This window comes from Monomorium pharaonis, chromosome 2, assembly GCF_013373865.1.
Source record: "Monomorium pharaonis isolate MP-MQ-018 chromosome 2, ASM1337386v2, whole genome shotgun sequence".
Taxonomy (NCBI): domain Eukaryota; kingdom Metazoa; phylum Arthropoda; class Insecta; order Hymenoptera; family Formicidae; genus Monomorium; species Monomorium pharaonis.
In genome coordinates, this window is record NC_050468.1 from 156844 (window position 1) to 179398 (window position 22555).

A 22555-nucleotide genomic window follows, 5' to 3' on the forward strand; every position below is an offset into this window, starting at 1 on the left:
TTAATAATTTTTATTGGTTCTAAAATTTAGAAAAAAAATGAATTTATAAATTTAAATTACTTGCTCGATGTAACTAGGGCTGCGTTCCGTTTCACGCATGATGCGCATAATGCATTGTTCATCCTCGTTTAACGTTTGACAAACAACAACAAACAACAAGGATGAACGATGCATCATGCGTATCATGCGTGAAACGGAACGCACCCTAGGGCTCAATTCTGTACCGCCTATCGACAACTATCGGTGTCGTTACGCAGATATTTTATATGGCAAAAAACCTGCGCAACGACACCGATAGTTGTCGATAGCCGGTACAGAATAGAACCTCTGGCCCTTGGTGAAAATGCGCGCGCGTTCGAGAAAGATGGCGGGATGGACAACATGGATTCTGATCGAACTCTCTCCACTTAACCTCTAGCGTCCGCTAGGTGCGTGTGAGTCGAATGAGTCGAACCGTATCATAGTCGCGTAACCATACTGGAGTGACTAAAAAGGAAACGTTAACGTAGTGACGGACGTGTTTAGCAATTCATATGAGATAATCGCGGCGTGAAAATTAGATGCAAGTTGTCCGCGAATGTAAAGAAATATCGACTCGCGAATACACTCAATCGGCAAGTACGCGCGCAAACGCCACATTCCAATCGTTTTGCACTCTACCACTCTGCGTAGCGATATACTCTACATGTAACCGCCGCCATAGTTAATATTGCATACTGCCGAAGGATTATCAAGGGCATATAGAGAGAGAAAAAAAAAGAACCGCCTAAGCTGATCGATTCGTGGAGACGAGAATCCGAAAAATCCTAGACAAGGCGTTAGATGTCAGAACGTGAAAACGTGACGAGTGCGCAAGTCAGGACGTATTGAAGCGAGCGCGTCGTTGATCCAAGCGTTCCGCGTGCAGCTGTAGACTTTTTGTATGGGCATTCGACCCAAGCGCATTCGACGCCGGATTCGACCCTTACGGCCAGTTTACGCGTGTTGACTACCGTTGTCGTAGTATCGTGTGGCGTCAAGAGCAACTATGTACCGTTAGTTCGAATCTATTCCCGTTGACCGGTTCGAACGAGATCACGCTCGCCTACCTACCGACCGAGGAAGGCCGAGCCATATTCGTTCGCGGTTGGTTGTAAACCCGGAAACGAAGCGTGTGCGCGTCTCCGTTGAGCGAGAGAGCTAGAGAGCTCGTCGCGCACTAGAGAGCGAGCGAGTGAGAGAGAGAGAGAGGACGCGAGCGCGCGCGGCAGTGTGTGAGCGCGAATTTATCGCGGAGTCACTCTCGAGCTCTCCTCGAGTTTCCGTTAGCATACGCGCGCGCGTTCGTCCCGACGTCTCCACGCATATGTATGACGTGTGCATCGCAACGATAGCAACCGCGGTGCGCGACGTCGTTCAGCGTGTTCCGTTGAAATGAGAAAGTTGCCGTTGCATTGAGGAGGATTGGGAACGACGCACGCGAGCCAGCCAGGCAGCCAGACGGACAATTCCCGTACTAAGCGGAGGCACGGTGAACGAAGACAGCGGCAGTAACAGCGGTACGTTGAGCCGAGTCTGCACGGAGAGTTGTGCTCGCTGCTCGCCCATCCGCCCGCTTCTCATCCATCTGCCTGCCGCCTGTACTTACGAGTAAGTAGAACAAAGCCATACAGACGATTTTATACTTTTTGCACCTTAAACGATCACGATTGCAATCTTCCACCTACTTTAGACGTAGTCGTACGTACATATATCAGATGTAGATTTTTCACGTACGTATCGACCATATGTGTCCTCTTTTTCTCTTGTATTTGTGTGTGTGTGTGTATGTGTGGTGTGCGCGCGCGCATGTGTGTGTATATATGTATCTAGCGTGATCGTACTCCCGCTGTGTAAACGGATGTTCTGGTCGATGGTTGACCGCCCCGCGGGTGCCATGTCGCGTTCGACTCTCGACGACGAGAAACCGCGAAACGGTGGCCACAGAGAGCACCCACCCCAAGACACTAAAATCGTCGCGGGGCCCTCGTCGTGGCTCACGGCTTGGCTCGAGCTGGCTTTGGTGGGGTGGTTGGAGGTGCGGACAGTGGTTGAGAGGCTGGTGGGGTTGGAAATTGCGTGGTGGTGGGTGTTCGTCGAGGTCTCGGAGGCCCCTCCGTGGCATCTCGCTGCCTCTAACCCATCGAGGTGGGGGTGTAAACAACAGCCCTGCCCGTGTACTCGATCGTTTCGCCTCTGCCCTGCTCTCCGTCAGCTGATGCGTCTTTCGCCGCGTACCGTCTCATCGCGTGCGATCTCTTTCCTATTTCCGTCCTTGGTCCCGGGTACGGCGCGAAAAGGCGCCATCAGGGGAACGAGTAGGGAAAGAAAAAGGGAGAGGGAGAGGGGGGGGGGGGAGAGAGAGAGAGAGAGAGAGAGAGAGAGAGAGAGAGAGAGAGAGACTCCAGACTTGAGTGCTCTTGTGACTCATTCATCGTTAGAAGAAGGGATTTCGCGATGTGTATAGAGCGGGAGGGAAGCAAAGAGAGGGATATGTACAAAGAGCGCGTCACAATTCTCGTGCTCTTACGTGGATCATTTTTTCCAACATGGCAGGCGGGCGAGAGTTGCGCTTCGCGCGATTCACTGACGCGACGCCGTGCCTCCTAGTAGATCGGAAAGAATAAAACGTTCTCGGGACTCATGTTCTAAGTTTTCTTCGCGTTTGTTCTTACACGCTATCAAGAATCGAAAGCCGAAAGCACGTGTAATAATGTGGTTTTGCGTCGTATCGGGTTGGGTCGGTTCAGGAGCCTGAAGCAAAGTAGCAAAAAAGAAAACGATGCGGAACATCGTTGCGCAACAGTCGCCGATCCGCTTGGCGTGCAGCGTCCCGCGCGCAGTAATATCGTAAAGCTAGCCCATCGAGGCGGCTCGCGAAAACCCACACGTATATATGTACATACACACGTGAGGTATATGCTTTCGCGAACCGCTTAGGATAGACATTCGTATAGAAAGGTGACGGAGAGGCAGAAGGAGAGAGAGAGAGAGAGAGGGAGAGAGAGAGAGAGAGAGAGAGAGAGAGAGAGAGAGAGAGAGAGAGAGAGAGAGAGAGAGAGAGAGAGAGAGAGAGAGAGAGAGAGAGAGAGAGAGCGAGCGAGCGAGCGAGCGAGCTCGTGTCATTTCGCGAGGGACTAAGATAAACTTAGTCTCGGTTAACCTTAGGAGAATCGGTGCGCCATTACGACATGCGCGTCTTGCGAGAGCGTCTAGCGTCGACACGAGCGACAACGAAGTCGTCCGATCAGTCGTGTACGCCATTTCACGTATAACGAAAAACACGTCGCGTAGTGTCGACAAGTGTAGCGTAAGCTCGCCTTGCTTTCCCGTTTGAGAGCTCGAAAATTGTAATTTGCTCGACGAGTATATATTTCTCTCTCTCCCTTCCTTCTGCTCTCCCTTCTTTTTCTCGTTCGGACCGATATCTTTTGAAAGAGAGGTATACGCGCGCGCACGGATAGACAGGTACACCCACGCCCGTGATATCTTAACCTCATTCTCTCTTCCCGTTATTAGCTCCAGATTCTACAAACGTTCCAAGGGGTGGGGGACTCTCGTTGGTTATCATTATCATTGTCATCATTGCCCCAATTCGTCTGGCGCGCGCTGCATCGTCTGGCGTCCGCCCGCCCGCTACGACGGGTATCTTCGCCCCCTGACGTTTTCATGTTCCCCTTCCCCGGGGAATGTTGATGTTCGCCGACGTTCGAAGCTCCCTTCTTTCTTGACGTTCCCCTACCCTTCGCTAGTTCGCCTTCTTTCTCGTTCCATTCTCGCGGCATACGGTTACGTCGAGGTAATGCGTGCGAGAGAAAGAGGAGTCTCTCTCGAGCTCTATTTCGCAGTAGGTTCCCACCTATGGTACCTTCCCCCCTACCCTCATCGCGCTCCTACCCCTTACGGCATCCGTAGGGGCATCATCGCCGCCGCTACGGTCGCTATGGAGTGGGGTAGGATCCTGGGCCACTTTGACAACTATCCTCCCTGCTCCCGGATCCCTTTTAGGTAGGGGGAGGGGGTGAAGTGGGGAGTCCTCCCACCCTCTTGCACGCGAATGATATCGTCAAGGTTCCGAGAGCGAAGGCACGTTCGTCGCTTTGCCGCCACTCGAATGTTAAATTTTCGTTTTGTCGCGACTTTGCGACGAATACATGGGACGAGAATAAATAAGTTTGTTGGGTTAAGACTATAATCATGGTGATAAAAGCCAAACTTTTCCATGTCCGTGCACAGGATCTTGTTCGTGCGTGCGATACTTTACCTTGTCCGTCTTAATTTTATTAATGAAATCACACACACACACACACACACACACACACACACACACACACACATGCGCGCGCGCGTGTGTGTGACAACTCGATATTATACCTTTGTTACTATTAAATACGAAAAATGCTGAAAGGATAAATATTTTTATCTATAGAATGTAATTTTTTTATACGTTCTATTATATAAAATTTTTCAGATAATTAATTCATAAAATCAGAAATCTGTTGCATTTAATAAACGTGCACTTTAATCCTTGTGTACAAACTTGGGATGTACGACACCTCAGCGAAAATTTGAGTTCAATTTTGAGTAAGTTGTCAAATGAAAATCTTGTCGTGCCATCTTAAATTATTCTTTGAAAATCATTGGATTATCTTTTGAAAGGTTAAAAAAAATACTCAGAACTTTTTCAACTCTCAATATGTCACAGTTTATGTGTGGCAACTGCAAAAACACTAGGAGTATCTCGCACCCCATAATGCATCAATTTAATTTTTATGAAGTGTTGCACACAAGGGTTAAACACATGCACACTACGACCGGTATTCATAGACAGGTCTTATAAGACGGGACTTAAGATCGTCTTAAGTACTGCCTTAAGATGTCATCAATCAATCACAGAGTCATATTAGCATCTTAAGACATTGCTTGAGACATCTTAAAATAAGACTCGATTATGAATACCAGTCTATAAGCATTTCTCATCCTGTAGTTGTAGGCTGTTTTATGCACTTGTGTTTTATTTTGTTCTTCTCATTAATCTTCTCTCTCTCTCTCTCTCTCTCTCTCTTTCTCTCTCTCTCTCTCTCTCTCTCTCTCTCTTTCTCTCTCTTTCTCTCTTAACTAACATTTTTTTATACATTCGTAACTATACTCTCGCAAAAACAATCTTGTATTATTAAACACAGCTTTGTATGTTTCATTTTATGTATGTGCATTGTATCAAACATATCAAATAGTTTAAAAAATGTTGTTAATTTTAGAGAGTACTATTTTTTTTACTGTACTAACTCATTATCTTTTGTTAAAATTCACCTTTATTTTTGAAAAACATGTCAATATTGTGTTAAATTTTAGAAATAAACTAACCGATTGTTAAAATAAAAAGGAATGAATTTTTTGCTGTGTTACAGGCGTAATCGTCTCAAACAATGAATTTTACACCTTTTCCTGGATTTACTGGCTCGCTGCCAACTGGCACCGTTCATCAATTCGCCACAGCGAAATTCGCACAGAATCTTACCACTGGAGGACAGGTAGTCGGAGTTTTATCTGGTGGTGAAGGTGGAGTTCATTATTTGAGGCCAGTTGATCCAAATGGCTTTGCTGTGGCTCAGAGTGGTAATAATCAACAACAGCAAATTATTACTTTGCCCATCACTGTTCCGGGTAAAGATGGCACACAACAACAGCAGACCGTCCAGATACAGGTGGTCAATCCTAGCGTGTCTCAAAGCGGAAATAGCGGCGATCAGCCAAAGTATCATTTGGCACCGATATCTTTGAGTCAGTTCCCACAGGGAGCAGCTACTGTTCTCACTGTTGCTTACAGTCAGCAAGGCGCAGATGGTGTTCAAATTCAAGTACAACCGCAAAATACTGTAGCGACTACGCAAACGTAAGTAAGGTTCATCGAACGTATCATGGGCGAGGTGTATCCTAGGCGAGTTTTTTAAATTCATTGTTTATATTATGCGTAAACAATATAACTTTGTTCTATAAAAACTCTACTTACGCCTGATTGAATGAGATTAAACAATCGATGAATTAAGAAACTTGCCTTATGCCACATTGCATTTTACATAATAAAAACAAAAGCATAGGTAACAAAGTTAAAATAGATTTCCGATACTCGATTGCAGATCCGATCAAACAACACAAAGCACATCTACCGCTGTGACCACTACGTCTCAACAAACCATTCAACAGACCGTACAACTTCCGGGAGCGCCCGAAGGTCTGACCGTAGTCGCTCAGATTCCTCAAGATTTGATTCTGCGAGAAAGCATAGAGGAATCCAAGGAAGATGTGAAAGAGAGTACGACACCCGTGGCTCTTATTAAACGAGGTAGTGTCAAGAATCAAGGTAATCAGAGTGGGGAGGAGTTTATTACTTCTATGCCTGCCAGTTGGCAGAGCCTCGCTACTCCAGGATCTACGGTCGCTGATTATCTCTCTAGACTGCCCACAAGTACTTTGCCCATTAGTTTGCAACACTTTCTCAAGTTTTCGGCGGAAACTATTAAAAGGGAAGCTACTATTGAATCCAGTCCGCTCGGAGCGGATGGTCTCGACGCTTCCGCAAGCACAGCTTCTGGAGAGCAAGCTGTGCAGATTACAGTTGCCGGAGGAGAAACAGCTATCATTCCCGATGTTGTCGAAGAACAGGAGCCAGGAGCGAAACCAAAACGTAAAAAAAAATACAAAAAGAAACCACCAAAACCGAAGAAACCAAAACCAGGACAGGTAAGCATAGTTACCGCTCTTGATGGCACAACTCTGTTTTGCTGCCCTCAATGTAATATGGCGTATCCGGAGAAGGAAAGTTTGGAGCAGCATCTGATTGGACATAAGATAGAAAGGAGATTTATATGTGACATTTGCGGCGCTGGTCTTAAACGGAAAGAACATTTGGAGCGGCACAAATTAGGTCATAATCCTGATAGACCTTTTATTTGTTCCGTTTGCATGAAAGGTTTTAAACGAAAAGAACACTTGAATCTTCATTTTGTTATACATTCTGGACAAAAGACAGAAGTTTGCACCGAATGCGGCAAAGCGTTCTATCGGAAAGACCATCTTAGAAAACACGCGAGATCTCACCTTACTAAGCGTGCTAAGGAGGATCCGTTAAATACGAGTGATGCCACACAGAATCAACAACAGGCGGACCAGCAACAAGTGGAACAAATACAACAATCTTCGGTGCCCGAGTTGCAGCAAATTCAAATACAAGTAGGACAAGGATCTCAAGCGCAGATTCATCAGATATCCGTTAGTGAGCAATCTACCGTAGTTTTACCTACAGCAGCTGAAACTGGAGCTATGACTATGCTTCATCATCAACAGCAGCAGCAACAGCAAACGCAACAACAGCAGTCGCAGCAACAGCAGCAACCGCAACCACAGCAGCAGTCGCAGCAGCAGCAGCAGCATTAGCAACAGCATACCGCCCCAAATCAACTTGGGCGGTACTTTCGTTTCAATCATCAGCACGCTAGAGGTCGTACACGACATAGCGTACTCGCTGATTGAGTTTTCTTGCAAATTCGATAGGCAAATTCATCATGTTATTGGACGAAAATTTCGTTGGCTAGTTGATTATTTCACAGCCTCAAAAGGCATTTGAAACGCCTCCATTTCTTTAATATGTATGTCCCTGCCCATCGACACAAAGCCGGATTGTTGGGATTGACATCCTCGCGTCATCGGCTTTAATAATCTTTAATCACGGCACAATAAGATCGCATACATTTATAATGATTATCTTGTAAAACGCGCCGAGCTACAGTGACAAAGTCCGTATTTCAAATATACGAATTTCTCTTTTACGTACACGTTATAGCGTACGTAAAAAAAAGCGACAGTCACATGCTCGCCTCAAACAAGATTGTTTTTGTCGCTGATCCAGTTCCATGACGCAAGTTAGAAAAATAAATATGAAGTTTATATAAATATTAAAAAATTATAAATATATATAGATATACACACACAAAAGCAAAAATCTATATTTTTGAAAGCGCGAATTGAATTTGCCCGAGATAACACAAGGCGATCGAGTTTTGGGCTAATAATAATAATAATAATAATTTGCTTTTACGACGATGATGATGATTATGATGAAGAAATACGTAACAAAAGAGTAAACCGCAAGAAAAATACATGGAACAGTTTGTAAATATACACACGCGACTTTTCATCTTTGAGGAGGAAGATGTAAGTAGTATTGGTGCGTGTCGTATGCACGAGGTGAATCTTATTTATTTCTCTTATACAGTCGTGGTGTTATAACGAAATCTGTCGATAAATCATTCAAGTTCAATTGTATTTTGTAGAATTATATTGACGAAAGCATGCTTACATTTTTCTATAATTTAGATCATTGCATATGTCGTCTTCATATAAAGACACAAATTGATGACGGAATTAAAACCATCCGTGTTAAACGAGATAATGGGAGAATCACGTATGAAGAAATCGACATTAAATTTAAGAAAAATTAGGGGAATTACGAAAAATTATATATTCTGAAACGCATTTGCGTGACATAACATGTTGCTCTGAAATCGACATTTCTATAATCGATTATTAATTATTTCGCAATTCACGAGAGAATATATATTTTTTCGGTTGCTTTAATGTTGATATTAAGCTAAAAGAAACAAACTTTCACTTGAATCATTACGATCAAGTGCGATATACTCGTGCGAATTCCTCTCAATTGGTTACGATAAAAGAAGTATGAAAAGATATAAGAAGAGCATAGAAAATTAAATACTTGAATGTTAACCAAATTAATCGATCGTGATTCACCTGAAAAAGCTTTTTGATAAAGGTGTATGTATACATAAAAAAAAACTTATTGTAAGTATCAATTAAAGGCAATGGGTATAACTGTACAAGAAATATTATTATTTTATTATCATAATACTATAGATATATATATCATTATCGTAGTTAGGATAAATAGTATATAAGTCATTTTCATTGTTACTTACATAAATATTGAAGGAGAAAACTGAAATAAACATACATTTAATACAAAATTAATCTCTCGCTTCTCTGATGAGATTCATGTTGAAGTTTGTCTCTTGAAATTAATTTCCTTTAGAGATAATTTTTGTTAACTATCGATGACATCAAAATGCCGAAAATTGTATATATTACAATACCTGAAATAACAGCTAAAAGGAAAGGAAGGGGAAGGGAATGTAATGGTATATGTCAGTGAGAAGAATTTAAAGTTCTGATGCTTGCAATTCGTACTTTCGCAACAATGATGCGACGCAATCACGCAACGCGGCGCATCGTATCGTGTCTGTGATCGGGAGTCGAGAAATCCGGGAGAGAAAAAATAGTTAAGAGGCTGCAACAGTAGAGGGCGGATGGGTGGGATGGGGGCACGGGCTTGAGGGACAGGTGTCAACTACACGCAGTATACAACGAAGGGTCTTTTCCGGTGACGTGCCAGTTCCGTGAAAAAAACAATCCAGGCGAGCTCGAGCGAAGGTTGCAAGTGGTTGCGAGTGACTGAATGGTAAGCGACATTCTCCTACCCTAGATTTTGTAGGCTGTGCGCGTGGCAGGCGCGGGATTGCGGATCATGCTCACGGCCATTTTCTCTCGAGTTTAGTATGGGGATGGTCCCCACGTATCGACTAAGTATCAGATGGGATGAGGTGGGGGCGGAAAAGGAGTAGAAGGGTGGCGGTTGCGTCCCTACGTGAGGTGTCATCCGTTTATCCATGCTTTCCTTGACGATCTGTTTTCCCTCCGCGCGTGCACTCAATCTTCATGAGTATCTTTCGTCAGCGATAGTCTCATCTTTTTCAAATACGAACCAATAGACACGTCGTAGCGCGAACAAGGTGTCCTCATTTTCCTGTAGTGTGTGTACGCTTGCGCGCGTGTGTGTAGTGTGTGGAGAGTGTGAGTGAGCGAGAGAGAGATACACAGCAGAGTTGTGTCTAGCCGTGGCGCGTCCTTGGCCGCGCAAGTCGCCTTGATCGTTGGCCGGTCGACGTCGACGATCGTTGGTCAGGTTGGCACACGCGGGTCAGCGAGTGAACGAGCGTCAGCGTTCAGGTGACGAGCAAGCTTAGGCTACGAGCCAACTTGCCTACTGATCGCAACCGCAGCATATCAGCTCGTCGCGACCGGACGTTGATTAGTGTGGTGGCGTGGTGCGTCCCTTGTTCTTATTATCTTCTTCCCGCTTTCTTTCTCTCTATCTAATTCTGTATATCTCCGTGTGTGCGAGAAAAATCTCCGCATTCGCATTCTCATCTTTCACAGAGACCCCCGCCCCCTCCTTTTGAGGAAAGGATCCGATACTGCGAGGAAAATGAGAAGGACATCGTTGTGAGTAAATATCACGCCAGCCGTCACTCGGTGGTCGCCGCCGTCGCCGTGACGTTCTTGTCCTAGTCCTATTCATCCGCGTTGTCGTCATCGTCGCCCCGTCGTGTCGCGTCATCATCTTGCTTTTATGTAAATTGGAGACCTGGGAATTATGCAGTGAGTCGAGATGCCTAGTTGCATCGGCGTGGATAGAGATATATATGTAATGCAGGGCGCGATTTGTTGCGATAAAACGCGGCCGGCGCGGCGACGGTTTCTCGGCTCGCTCTCCCTCGCGATACGAAAAGTTAATAATTTCGTATGCATCCTTCACGTTCACCTTGACGTCGAATAACTATGAATTTTTTATATCCTCTTAAAAATTCACTTATTAAGAAATTACCTATCTGTCTTTTTCCTTTCTATAGGCACATGAATTTCGCTTACAGTCTGCAATGAATTTCCCACCGTTTGGAGGTCATTTCCCCAGCACTATACCGAGTATCCATCAATTCGCGACTGATAGTTCCAGTGGTGCAAGCGCACGCTACGCCAATCATTTTCCCAATCAGCCTCCAATTGGAGTGCCGGTTGTGGGAAAATACCGTCCTGAGAACAACGGCGTACAATCTGGTCAATCGCAAGTGATGATGAACACGAAGGTCAGCTATCCCAACAGTAATGTTCACCATTATCCAAATGTTTCCTATTCTCAAGCTCAGTCGGTTCAACAACGACCAACCAACTCGCCTGGTATGCAAGAAAAACGACCATATCATCAGGTAAAACTCCATTTATTTACAGTCTCTTTCTTTCAGTAAATGAATTTGTACATATACTTGTTCTGTCTCCTTTATTTTTATTATCTATATTTGTCTACATAAATATAAGATAGAGACAATTTTTTATGTTATTTTTAACAATTTGTATGATGAGAAGTTGCAAATTATTTTCTCTGTCGATTAAAGCTCTGCAAATTCTTTTATCAAAATCATTATGGATAAAATAGAAGGAATTATATTGGTGATAGACAAATAATTAAATGTTCTATCACAGCAATCCACGGAAACCATAAATCAGCAGGATGTCTGCAATCTACTTCAAGACAAAGACAAGAACAAGGAGAAAAAAGTAGAGGAACAACAGCGCAATGGGGAAACTACCACGAATGGCGCTCAACAAGATTACACGATGCATCAACATCACCAACAGCACGCTCATACTCAAACACCAGCAACTATGCCGGCAACGTGGCAATCGCTCGCGACTCCTGGTTCTACCGTAGCTGATTATCTCAGCCATTTACCGGCTAGTACTTTGCCATTAAGTTTACACCATTTTCTTAAGTATTCTGCTGAAAGTATAAAAAAGGAATCTGAGATGGCGCAAACAACCTCGGTGGCAGTAGCGACTACGACAACGCCCAATATAATGATGTCGCCGAATAATAAAAAGAAGAAAAAGAAGAAGACGCCGAAAGAAAAGAAACCACGTCCAAAGCCCGGCGAAATTCGTCTAACGACAGCGTTGGATGGTTCAACATTATATTGCTGTCCGGAATGTCATATGGCATATCCAGAACGAGAATTGTTAGAGCAACATCTTTTAGGCCACACTTTAGAGAGAAGATTTGTTTGTGATATATGTGGTGCTGGCTTGAAACGAAAAGATCATCTTACGCGTCATAAACAGAGCCACAACCCGGAGCGACCTTATGTTTGCACCGTTTGCTTGAAAGCTTTTAAAAGAAAGGAACAATTAACATTACATTTTGTTATACATTCTGGAGAGAAGCGACATGTATGCACCGAATGCGGCAAAGGATTCTATCGTAAAGATCATTTACGAAAACATACCAGAAGTCACATCGCGAGAAGAGTTAAAGCTGAACTGAGTCAAAACGCTGGTAAGACATGTATCATATGCCAGATGTATAAACGTTAAACTTAAAAATCATTAACTTTTCCTTGTTTTTCTCGTATATTAATGATTTTTTTGTTGTACAGGCACACAACAGAATCAACAACAAAATAATGTTTCAAGTATGCAAACCACAACCGTTTCAGCATCATCTGTTCTTCCGGGCGGACATCCGGGTCCTCTTCTGTCCTGAGCCCCGCCACCAGGGAACTTTCAGGTTCCCCATCCAAATAATATTCTTCATACTCATGGATCGCATCATTCGCTACATCATCATCACCTAACGGCAGTAAATGTAGCGCATCAATCGAGCGTCACCCCACTCGCTACGTCTGGTCATTATCAATCACACGAGCTTAGCTTTTTGGGGCACGTTAAAGATTTCTGAGATAAGGAGAAAACCTCGGTAAAGAGGTAACATCGAGATGCTAATCGATTGACGAAGACTACGACGACGGTGACGATGAAGAAGATGAGTAGCACTGAGACTGACCCATAATTATACTCTAGTATATTTTATATAAACGTATTTGCGTTATTATATGCTTCAAAATTTCTCGTTTTGTCTTGTCAATATAATAACGAAAGGAAAAAAGTAGGAGAAAAAAACGAGCGATGTCTCATTCCTTCTTCAAGTCTTAATTTATTCTTGAATTGTCTCGTTATATTTGTTCTTGTAATTTTCATTGCCAGTAATGTTCTCACCACAATAATATTGTGCATCAAGAAATATGATAATATCCTTCGCAAATGAGCAAAAAATTCAGTTAAATATAAGAAATCTCGAAACTATAAGCTAAATCTGATAATTCTTTTTATTGTTTTTTATTTCGCAAGTAAACTATTTTAAAAAGCTAATTCGCATAAGAAATATAAAATCATTTTTATCAAGTTTTTTTTAGATAAAGAAGATATGAAACATTTTTCACACGATTGATTTTTCTTATCACTGCACATAATGATATTAAGATTATTAAGAATCAAGTTTATGAGCAAATACATATTACAAACCTATGTAATATAAAAAAGATATTTATTCAGATATATTACAATATAGGCACAGTTTCGAGAAAAATTTTCTCTATTGATTTTATAATTGGGCATCCTAAAAGTGTAACAACAGTAATTCTTGGTGAGACATAATAAAGCGCATCTTTTAAAAAAAGGACGCTTTTTCAAAATAATATATAAGATATACGTAGTCATAGACATTATATGCTCTTTATAGCAAACAAAAATGCATATGTGGAAAGAGTATTAATTTTTTTCCACAGCAACTTTAGAGTAGAAGTTTGACTACAAGTCAAAAATTCTTGCCATACGTTGTGTACGATGAAGAAAAAGATATTTTTATGAAAAGCGATATAACTTAGAAATTAAGCAAATCGATGAGAGAGAGAGAGAGGATAATAAATTTTTTTTTAATGAATCATTAGGTTGACATTTACGAGTGATTTTTTTGAAGTAATTGCCATTATTTGCTTATCTTTTGTTGAATAATATTATAAGTGCAAATAGTGTAAAAGGAATAAAAATTACATATAATAATATTCCTAATACACGTTATAATTGAGTTAAAAATTAACCCACCGATTGGAAAACAGTATTTTTTTATTTGAATGAATTATTTACATTTTTATAGTGCACAAAGGATAAAGATTATTTATATGAATTGTACATTTTTTTGTTATATATATCTTATAAAAATGTGACAAAAGTGTAGCAATATTTCGAGATGGATAAAAACCGTATATTTGTTTTTTAATATATCAAGTTGACGGCATTTTATATTTTTACGATGGTTCTAAATTTTTCTTGTATGTATTTGCGTATATATGTATATGTGTACGTGTGGATGTAGTACGCAGGATTTGTACATGTATATTACATGCGAATCATCCAAACATTTGCCCTATTGATTGGAGCAAGATATTTTTATTTTTCTTTGCGACTTATCGCATGAGCACTTGTCATGGAAGCTTAATTAGTTTTTATAATTTTTATATGACTTTACATTGTTTTTATACATATTTTTCGTTGGACTTCTTATATTCGTTACGTTCGTTGAATACCGATTATTTATATAAGATTATTTTTAAGTATAGTATATATTATACGTGTGTGTATGTGTGTAAATACATACCTACACATAGATGTCACTTACACTGTGGTCTCTTGAACAATGTGTGTTTAAGTTTAGTTTTTAATCTTTATATTTGTCCCACTTTTAAATCTTTTCACAGACTGTGATTGTTTCCGACAAAGGATATCTGTTATAATTATTAAATTGCGTTTAATTTTATGCTTTTGCTTCATTTTAGTGTTAATATTTGTGCCATCCATTTTAAATTTATTTTCCTTTTTTCTTGCCATATATTAACAGATATTTGCCTTATAGTCAAATATTATATACATTCATAGATATTGCTGTGTGCATTGATACGTACATCTCACACATACATTTTTTTAATTATTGTCATCATCACTGTTATAATTTTTTTATTATCATTGTTATTACTATGATTATTATTATATATTATTATCTTATACTTATTAATATAATCGTGAAATAATGACGGATATGACTGTATTGCATAAATATGCATATTGAAATGTAAAATGTTAGAAATATGATGAGAAACAAAGAAATTTTACTTTTACTAACATAAGAAAAAATATCCAAATATAATTGTATTTGTTTTTCAAAATTTTGCTTTATTGAAAAAATAGTGGACATTAAAACATTTTGTAATTTGCATATAAAATGTTTATAAGGATACGAGTTTGTAATCGAACCACAGAATGTCCATATTATTTATACATTGTTACGTTTTACGTTATTTTACAAAATATGCAATAGTAGCATAAAATACCGAACTACATTCATTATTTCACGCGGATGCTTATTGCAATAATAAAGTAAATGACATCTCTGTTGAAATGCACTTTTTACATTTTTTTTCATCATATCTTTAACATAAAACATTTTAAGTAATACAGAAAATTCAGGTTTCGTCAGACCTCAAATATAATGATAAAATTATTTCATGTGTGTTTTTACATACACACGCACACATATATGCATACACAAATATATACACATGTGTAACTAAAAATCGTACGTAAGAGATCAATTTACATTAAGATACTTTATTGCCATGTACTTGTAACTATCGAGATAGCGTTAGTTTTAGATTTCATATGTGTGCGTGTGTGTGTATGTGTGTGTTACGTGCATGCGTGCGTGTGTTTGTGCGTGCGCGTGCGTGTATTAGTGAATAAGAATTTATATACAAAATATATTATTGAATAAGGCACAAAAAGGGAAGCCAAGAATCGTACGTGAAATGTATCAAATATCGCGCATTTTTTTCAACGCAAGTATTAGGAGGAAAAGCTTAAAATGAATATATTTCTTTTATACCGCAAAAAAATATTTACAAGTTCTGGAGATATAAAAGCACTTATAAAAGAAAAGCTTTAATGAGAGACTAAATTTTAATTCTAGTATCATATAAATATTAACAGAATATTAATTTAAAAGCATTCATCAAAACTGCCATGTAAAGATTGATAACTGAAGATATTGAAGATGCTGCTGAATTAATTTTTAGTTAAGACAAAAATTATAACCCGGGTATTAAAATGATGTCAAAAATAGTGACGTCTATTTTAATCTATTTTTTATTGTTGATTATGATCTTTTAACGTTATTTTGCTACTTGGGGGAGGGGGGGGGAGCGCGAGATTTGTCATACGTTCTAGACAAGAAGAAATGAGAAATATATACGGAAATGATATGTCTTGATACAAGTCTTGAGGAAAGTAACCTGTTCTTTTGCAGGTGATAGGCGGGATATACAAATAATGATTAAAAATAGCTCTATGATTTATAAGAGAGAAAAAGATAGCATAAAAGAGTGGATGAGAGGAAGAAGCAAATATTTCCAAAGTTCGACATACGTCTTTGACATACTATTCAAACAAGTGGCTCAAGCTAGATCTATTTTGAAGGATAAAAGAACCTATTTCCATCCTCGACGAAGCGGACATTTGATTTCTTATGGTTTATAGAACCAATCGTTTCGTCGAGCTACATGTAGTAATGTTCCTGTAGAAAAAGGAAAGATAATGGTTGATGCGTTTCTATAAAAAAAAAAAAATATTTTTCCAGTGCCTTTATATTGCGCTGGATTTTCCATACATAGTTTTCCACAGTAAGGTATAAGATAAAAAGCGGCGCGTTGTGTCTTTGTTTCTCTCGGAACTACGTGTACATACACTCGTCTGCCTCCACATTTGACCTGTTCTTTTTTGCTGCACTGCCGCATTGGTGCGACAAGTTAGAATAAGAAAAAATATATTTGTCTTACTCTTAACTTGTTGCACCAGTGCAGCGAAAAAGAACAGGCCAATATATTCAAGCAATCTTCATATTTTGTATCGTAATTTTTTTTCCTTTTCTTTTTACGATTTTAATCATCGAAAAATTGTTCGAAACAATTTAGATTCCAAGTTATAACATGTCGCTATAATTTTATCAAGTACTTCTCGTACTTATTGATACAAGATTTATTTTTTCATCAAAATCGTCAAAATCAAAAATTGATTCCAAAGATAAAAGAAATAAATATAATTTACTTATATGTGAATGCGTTTGTTGCGTTCAACAAATGAGGATGCCGTTTATTTCATATGTATACTTTTTTTGCTCCTGGAACAAGATGCAAGAGAATACAATATTTGAATCTTTTCGATTGTTTATTGATTTTAGAAACTATAAAAAAAGTTACCGAATAGAAATACAATTTTTAGAAAATATTAGACATGCTCGTTCGATTCAACTGACAAAAAGATGTCGATTAGATTTGATTCTTCTTTATCTCAATTAGAAACGATTAATTAAGAAGATGCGGATTTTATAAAAGATGATAATAATAATAAAACTCATAGTAATAACAATAATCATAATAACATTAATAACAAAACAATATTAGTAATAATAATTATAATAGTAAGATTAGAAATAAGATTCTCTCGCGACGCGCTTACTAATTCTATGCGAAACCACAGGAAAATGAAAAACGACTTTTTAGTCGTTTCAATGATTTCCACTTGATGCGAATCATTACATACAATATGCAGTTTTTTCCTTAATAATTTTACTACTTTATGATGTATCTCTCGAGCTTCGTGAACTCCCTCTGGTACTGGCGGATTCTAGAGGGGGTGGGTTTAACCCCCCTTCCAAATGAAAAAAAAACAGTTACTGAATCCATTAAAAAAATTTAAGTAAAATGATGCAGGCCAATTAACGCGATCGCCTGTGGATCAAATTCTTATGCATAGAATTCACTGTCTTCAAACTGTCCGATGTCTGATATACGATATTCAATGAAAAATTTTACCAAAACTCGCCCCCATTATCGATGTCAAGATCCGCTAGTGCCTTCTGGTAATCTTTTGTAATCGTTACTTGAAACGAATGGTTTTACATAATAATTGGCATTATGTGTTCCTTTTTGTTTTTTTTTTACCTTAAATGTACTTGCAAAGATATATGTATCTTCCTTATCACTATTGATTTGGAAGTTTTTATCCATTTGTCGTGAGCAACAAATATATCCTTTAACAGTAGATCATGTAAAAACGACTACTTAAAAATTGATTAGTCGTCACACAACTGAACTACTCCACGAGGATAGCGGAAAAAATCTAAAAAAAAAAATACCATTTCGACATAGTCGAATGTGAGTCTCTCAGGAGACGGCAATGAAAACCATATTTTTCTATATGCAGAGTGTCAAAACTTTTTTAATTATCCGTATTAAGCTGTAGAGCAAAAGAAAGTGAATTTAATCGCTGGATGGCTCGCCACAAGACATGAGTATCGCAAGTGCAAGTGTATTTGATCAATTGGTTCGTGCAAAACAAAAGTTGAAGGGATGAACGTACAATGAACATTACTCTGCTTTTTGTTATTAAAATTTTCTAATCTTGCCATAGAGATTTTTCATGTATATGACTGCATCATTCAGAGCAGGAGTATCTCGTTCAACAGATTTTGCATAAACCAAGGCGCGTCATTTTATTATGCGTTTAACGGAGGATCTCCAGCGGACTATATATAGAGTATATAGAGTTTAGTCTTTTTGGCTTATCTAATCGACGCCTTGTCGCTACGAGTATGTGCTACGAGTGTATGCGTGTTTACAAAGTTTTTAACTTGAATATGTTAACAGGCGATTGACGAAGACATACAAATTCCTTGACATAGTACAAACGCTCACAAATTCTTGTTTTTCTCAAATAGATTAGATGCGTGACAAGGTGTACAAGTTATTAAGTGAATGAAACAACCGGCTGACCTCGAAGTACGAATTCCTTTTTGTGGTTCCAATAGTGATATTATCTTTTCTGATATATGAATATTTTGTTTAGGAAACGCGAACAAGTTTTCAATGCGATACATTCAAATGTCGAGTGTGCTCGATTCGGTTTGTATTTTGAAACAAATTTTAAATATACTCTATAAAGTTTTTTGTCTTGTTTGTCATCTACGAGCCTTCCTATGTCTCACTTTAAAAAGACGCTATCATTTTACTTGTTCCATCGCAGCTATAAACGAATGTGAGAAAGAAGATACTGGAAGTTCTCTAGTGCTAAGTAGTTTATATAAGAATATAAAGGCGAAACGACTTCGAGGACTTCCGGAAAATTGTTAAATAATATTGACAACTTTATGACAACTCTTAATTTCTAAACATTTTGATTCTTATGTTTCAAACTGTCTCAATTTGCATTCTACATCTCCATGTTGCCACCTTCTTGGCTAAACCGCAGTCTTCCAGGGTACAAGAATACTTGTAATACTGGTTATATGTAAATCAAAAATTAATACGTGATTAACAAGCACGGTAAGGGCAATGCAGAGAAAGGCAAGACAAATGTAAATGTAAACAAGAGTAAGATATATAATTGAGCGATTCTTTTGATATAATCAATGTTTTATTTTTATATAGAATGCTTAATGTGTGTCGATTCTAAGAACGTGAAATGAGAAAATTGAACGGAAAAAATGATGCAAAAGATGGAGCAACGTATGAATATAAAAAAAAATATAAAAAAAATCCATAGTATGTATTAGATGCGAATAAATTTAGATCGCGAGAATAAAAGTTCAACATTTGCGCAACATTTTTCAGCTACTTTAAATAATATGTTTCATATATATGTATATGTAGGAAAGGCACTGGAATTTGGAACACCATTTTGTTTTTAGACAATATTTTTTAAATAATAGAAAAATAATGTCGGGAACATGAATACAAATTAGAAAGTATCTTCTATCAAATGGTATAGTAATTTTTATAACACTCGTATTTTTTTTAATAATTAATGTTTTTGTGATACGTGTCAAAAAGGACATCTGCCGAAATGGTTCACTAATCACTAGTCACCTAATTTGGAATTTGTATAAAATCGAAGTATTTTAATGTTACATTTTATTGATTTGTACATCTTATTATGTATTATGTAATCTACAGACTCAATATTATTCCGTTAGGGTTGCATAAGAGACAGAATCGTGCATATATAACTCTTGCTTTTGACGAATTCATTTATAGCAGATTTTATATAAAAAAGAATATGAATATATGAAATATAGGTTTTTATTTCTTTAATTAACTAAGCAGATCATATTTTTATCGGTATTTGTATGGTGTGATATTTAGTTTTCAAGAAACAAGGGAGTTTCAATTTAGGAAATTGTTTCAAATTCGGTTAGGTTCGGTGCCTTTCCTCTATACTTTATATATGTACATACACATCACATTCTATGTACACATATATACCTTCTGTAAAAAAGTCTCCGAAATTTGTCATTTAAAAGTCTGCGATAAAGGTATAAAAAAAATTTTGTGTGTAAGCACTGCACCTAATTGCCATGTAAAGTTTGGGCGCAATGGGTTAATCGGTTTATTTACAACAGCTGTTTACGTAAGTCGAATTCAAAAATGATTTGCGATTTTCATAATAATGAATAAATTTGTGTAAAGAACTTTTTTTAAATTTTGTGTTGCCAACGAAATTTCTTGCGCCAAATCATTGAAAATGCTACAAAAGAATTTTGATGAGTCATAACACAAGTGTATGAATAGCGCTTCGAAAACGAACTGAAACCCAGAAAACTACGCCAAAATCGCTCAAACATCATTGTTATTGTGATGTGCACTCAGAATTTCTTCCAAATTGACAAAACCATTAATGAAGAATATTATTTAGGCATTATGAGGCATTTACGTGAAAATATTCGTCGAAAAACGCCAGATTTAACCATTTTTGGATTTTGCATCACGATAATGCGCCGTTGCACATATCGACTCTTGTACGCGAATTTTTGGCCAAAAACTCAAACAATGATCAACCAAGCACGGTATTTTCCAGATGATCTCGTATGACTTTTTTCTCTTTTCCAAACTTAATTTAATTACTATTTCGGGGAAGGCGGTTTCAATCAATTAAAGTCATAAAAGAAAATTCGGAGCTCAGAGCAATATCAGCTTCAGCGTTTAAAAAGTTTTGAGGACTGGATTAAGCGTTAGTACATGTGTATTGCATGCGATGGGGCCTATTTCGAAAACAACAAAATCAATATTGGTGAATAAACTAGTATTTTGTTTTATTTAATAATTCCGGATTTTTTTGTAGAATGTATGTACATAGACATATATTCATAAAAATGCGTACATCTTTCCTTACAATTCGTTATATATGTATGTATCTAAATTGTAAGAAAAGTCGTATTAGATTTATTGTTCGGAGCCTCATTACCTGGAAAAAATTGGCTTTCTCTTTTCTCCCTTACCCCAATCCTACGTCAATTTCCTTTCTTTTGTTTTTGCGCGCGAGAGCGATAAAACTATTGATTAATTTAAGTGCGTTTTTGCATTTCGTATGAATGTGTATTATGTAAACGAGGTAGATATTTTTATATAATAATCATTTATTAATTTAATTATAATTATTGCGTTCATGACAAAAATGCTGTCCTTTCCTCTTTAGGGTCCCTTTTAAATCCTGCTGTTATTTCGCATACACGTTTGATATTTAATTGTGTGTGCGTGTAAATAAACCCAGATAACACAGAGATGAACAAAAATTCCTAAGAAAGTCATTTTAATGAATACTTGGAGAAGTAGAAAAATGAATACATAAAGAATTCTTGAGGAATTAGCCACAATGAGTTCATATTGAAGTATTCCTTAAGAGTTCATTGTAATGAATACCTCGCGATTTATTATTTGGAACATTTAGAGTATTCATAGAGAAGTCATTTTAATGAATACTTGGAGAAGTAGAAAAATGAATACATAAAGAATTCTTGAGGAATTAGCTACAATGAGTTCACATTGAAGTATTCCTTAAGAGTTCATTGCAATGAATATCTCGCGATTTATTATTTGGAATACTTTGAGTATTTATCAGAAATTACTCGAGTGTTTGGATAATCTCAATTACATTTTTATAATTATATATCGCTTAATAAATGCTAATTTATACATTTATATACGAAATGCGCTATATATAATTAATAAAACAATTAATATACAACTTAAGAGCGTGCTGATCTGCAACGACAGAGTGTCGCGTTCCGCATGATGCAACATTTATCCTCGTTTGTGTTAACTATACATATGTTTCATCCTTCTGACAACATCTATTGTAATAATCTATAACAAATATGTATGCATAAACAAGAAGTGTTCATGGATTATTACGGGGCGTTAGGATGCGTACGGTCTTCGAAGTCAAGCGTTGGCGATGGTTAACACTTGGATGGGTGACCGTTTTTTCAGGTACAGAAATTAAATATGCTTTAACAGGTACGACTATGGTTTGGCTGAAACATGGTATAATCTTCCTCTTACAAAATTAATCAAAATTTTTTATTTTTTTAATTTTTCTGAGAAACGTCCCAATATTATAAAAATTAGAACATTTATCAGAAATCTTGAAAATAAATTTTTTAATTGCGTTTGAGATATCTACTTGAAGAAGTCCTAATGAATACTTTAAAAAGTTCTGAGGAATTCCAACAAGTAATTCTATATGAATACTTTAAGAAGTTCTGAGGAATTCTAACAAGTAATTCTATATGAATACTTTAAGAAGTCCTGAGGAATTCGAATCATGGTGCATGTAACTTCCTACATTATTCTTAAAGTATTCTTCTATGAATTCCTCAGAAATTACTGTTCAGAAAGGAAGACTACTTTAT

General features: G+C 38.0%; 1 protein-coding gene across 1 annotated transcript; it reads left to right on the top strand.

Moving 5' to 3' along the window:
* The first annotated feature begins 134 nt into the window (after positions 1–134).
* LOC105834182 (zinc finger protein 236) lies at positions 135–21118 on the top strand. Its single transcript, XM_036282422.1, is given in 7 exon segments — positions 135–1629; positions 5427–5911; positions 6156–7545; positions 10252–10374; positions 10782–11135; positions 11410–12259; positions 12360–21118. Coding segments are annotated over 6 exon segments (3291 nt in total). The 5' UTR covers positions 135–1629; positions 5427–5444; the 3' UTR covers positions 12467–21118.
* Positions 21119–22555: the final 1437 nt, after the last annotated feature.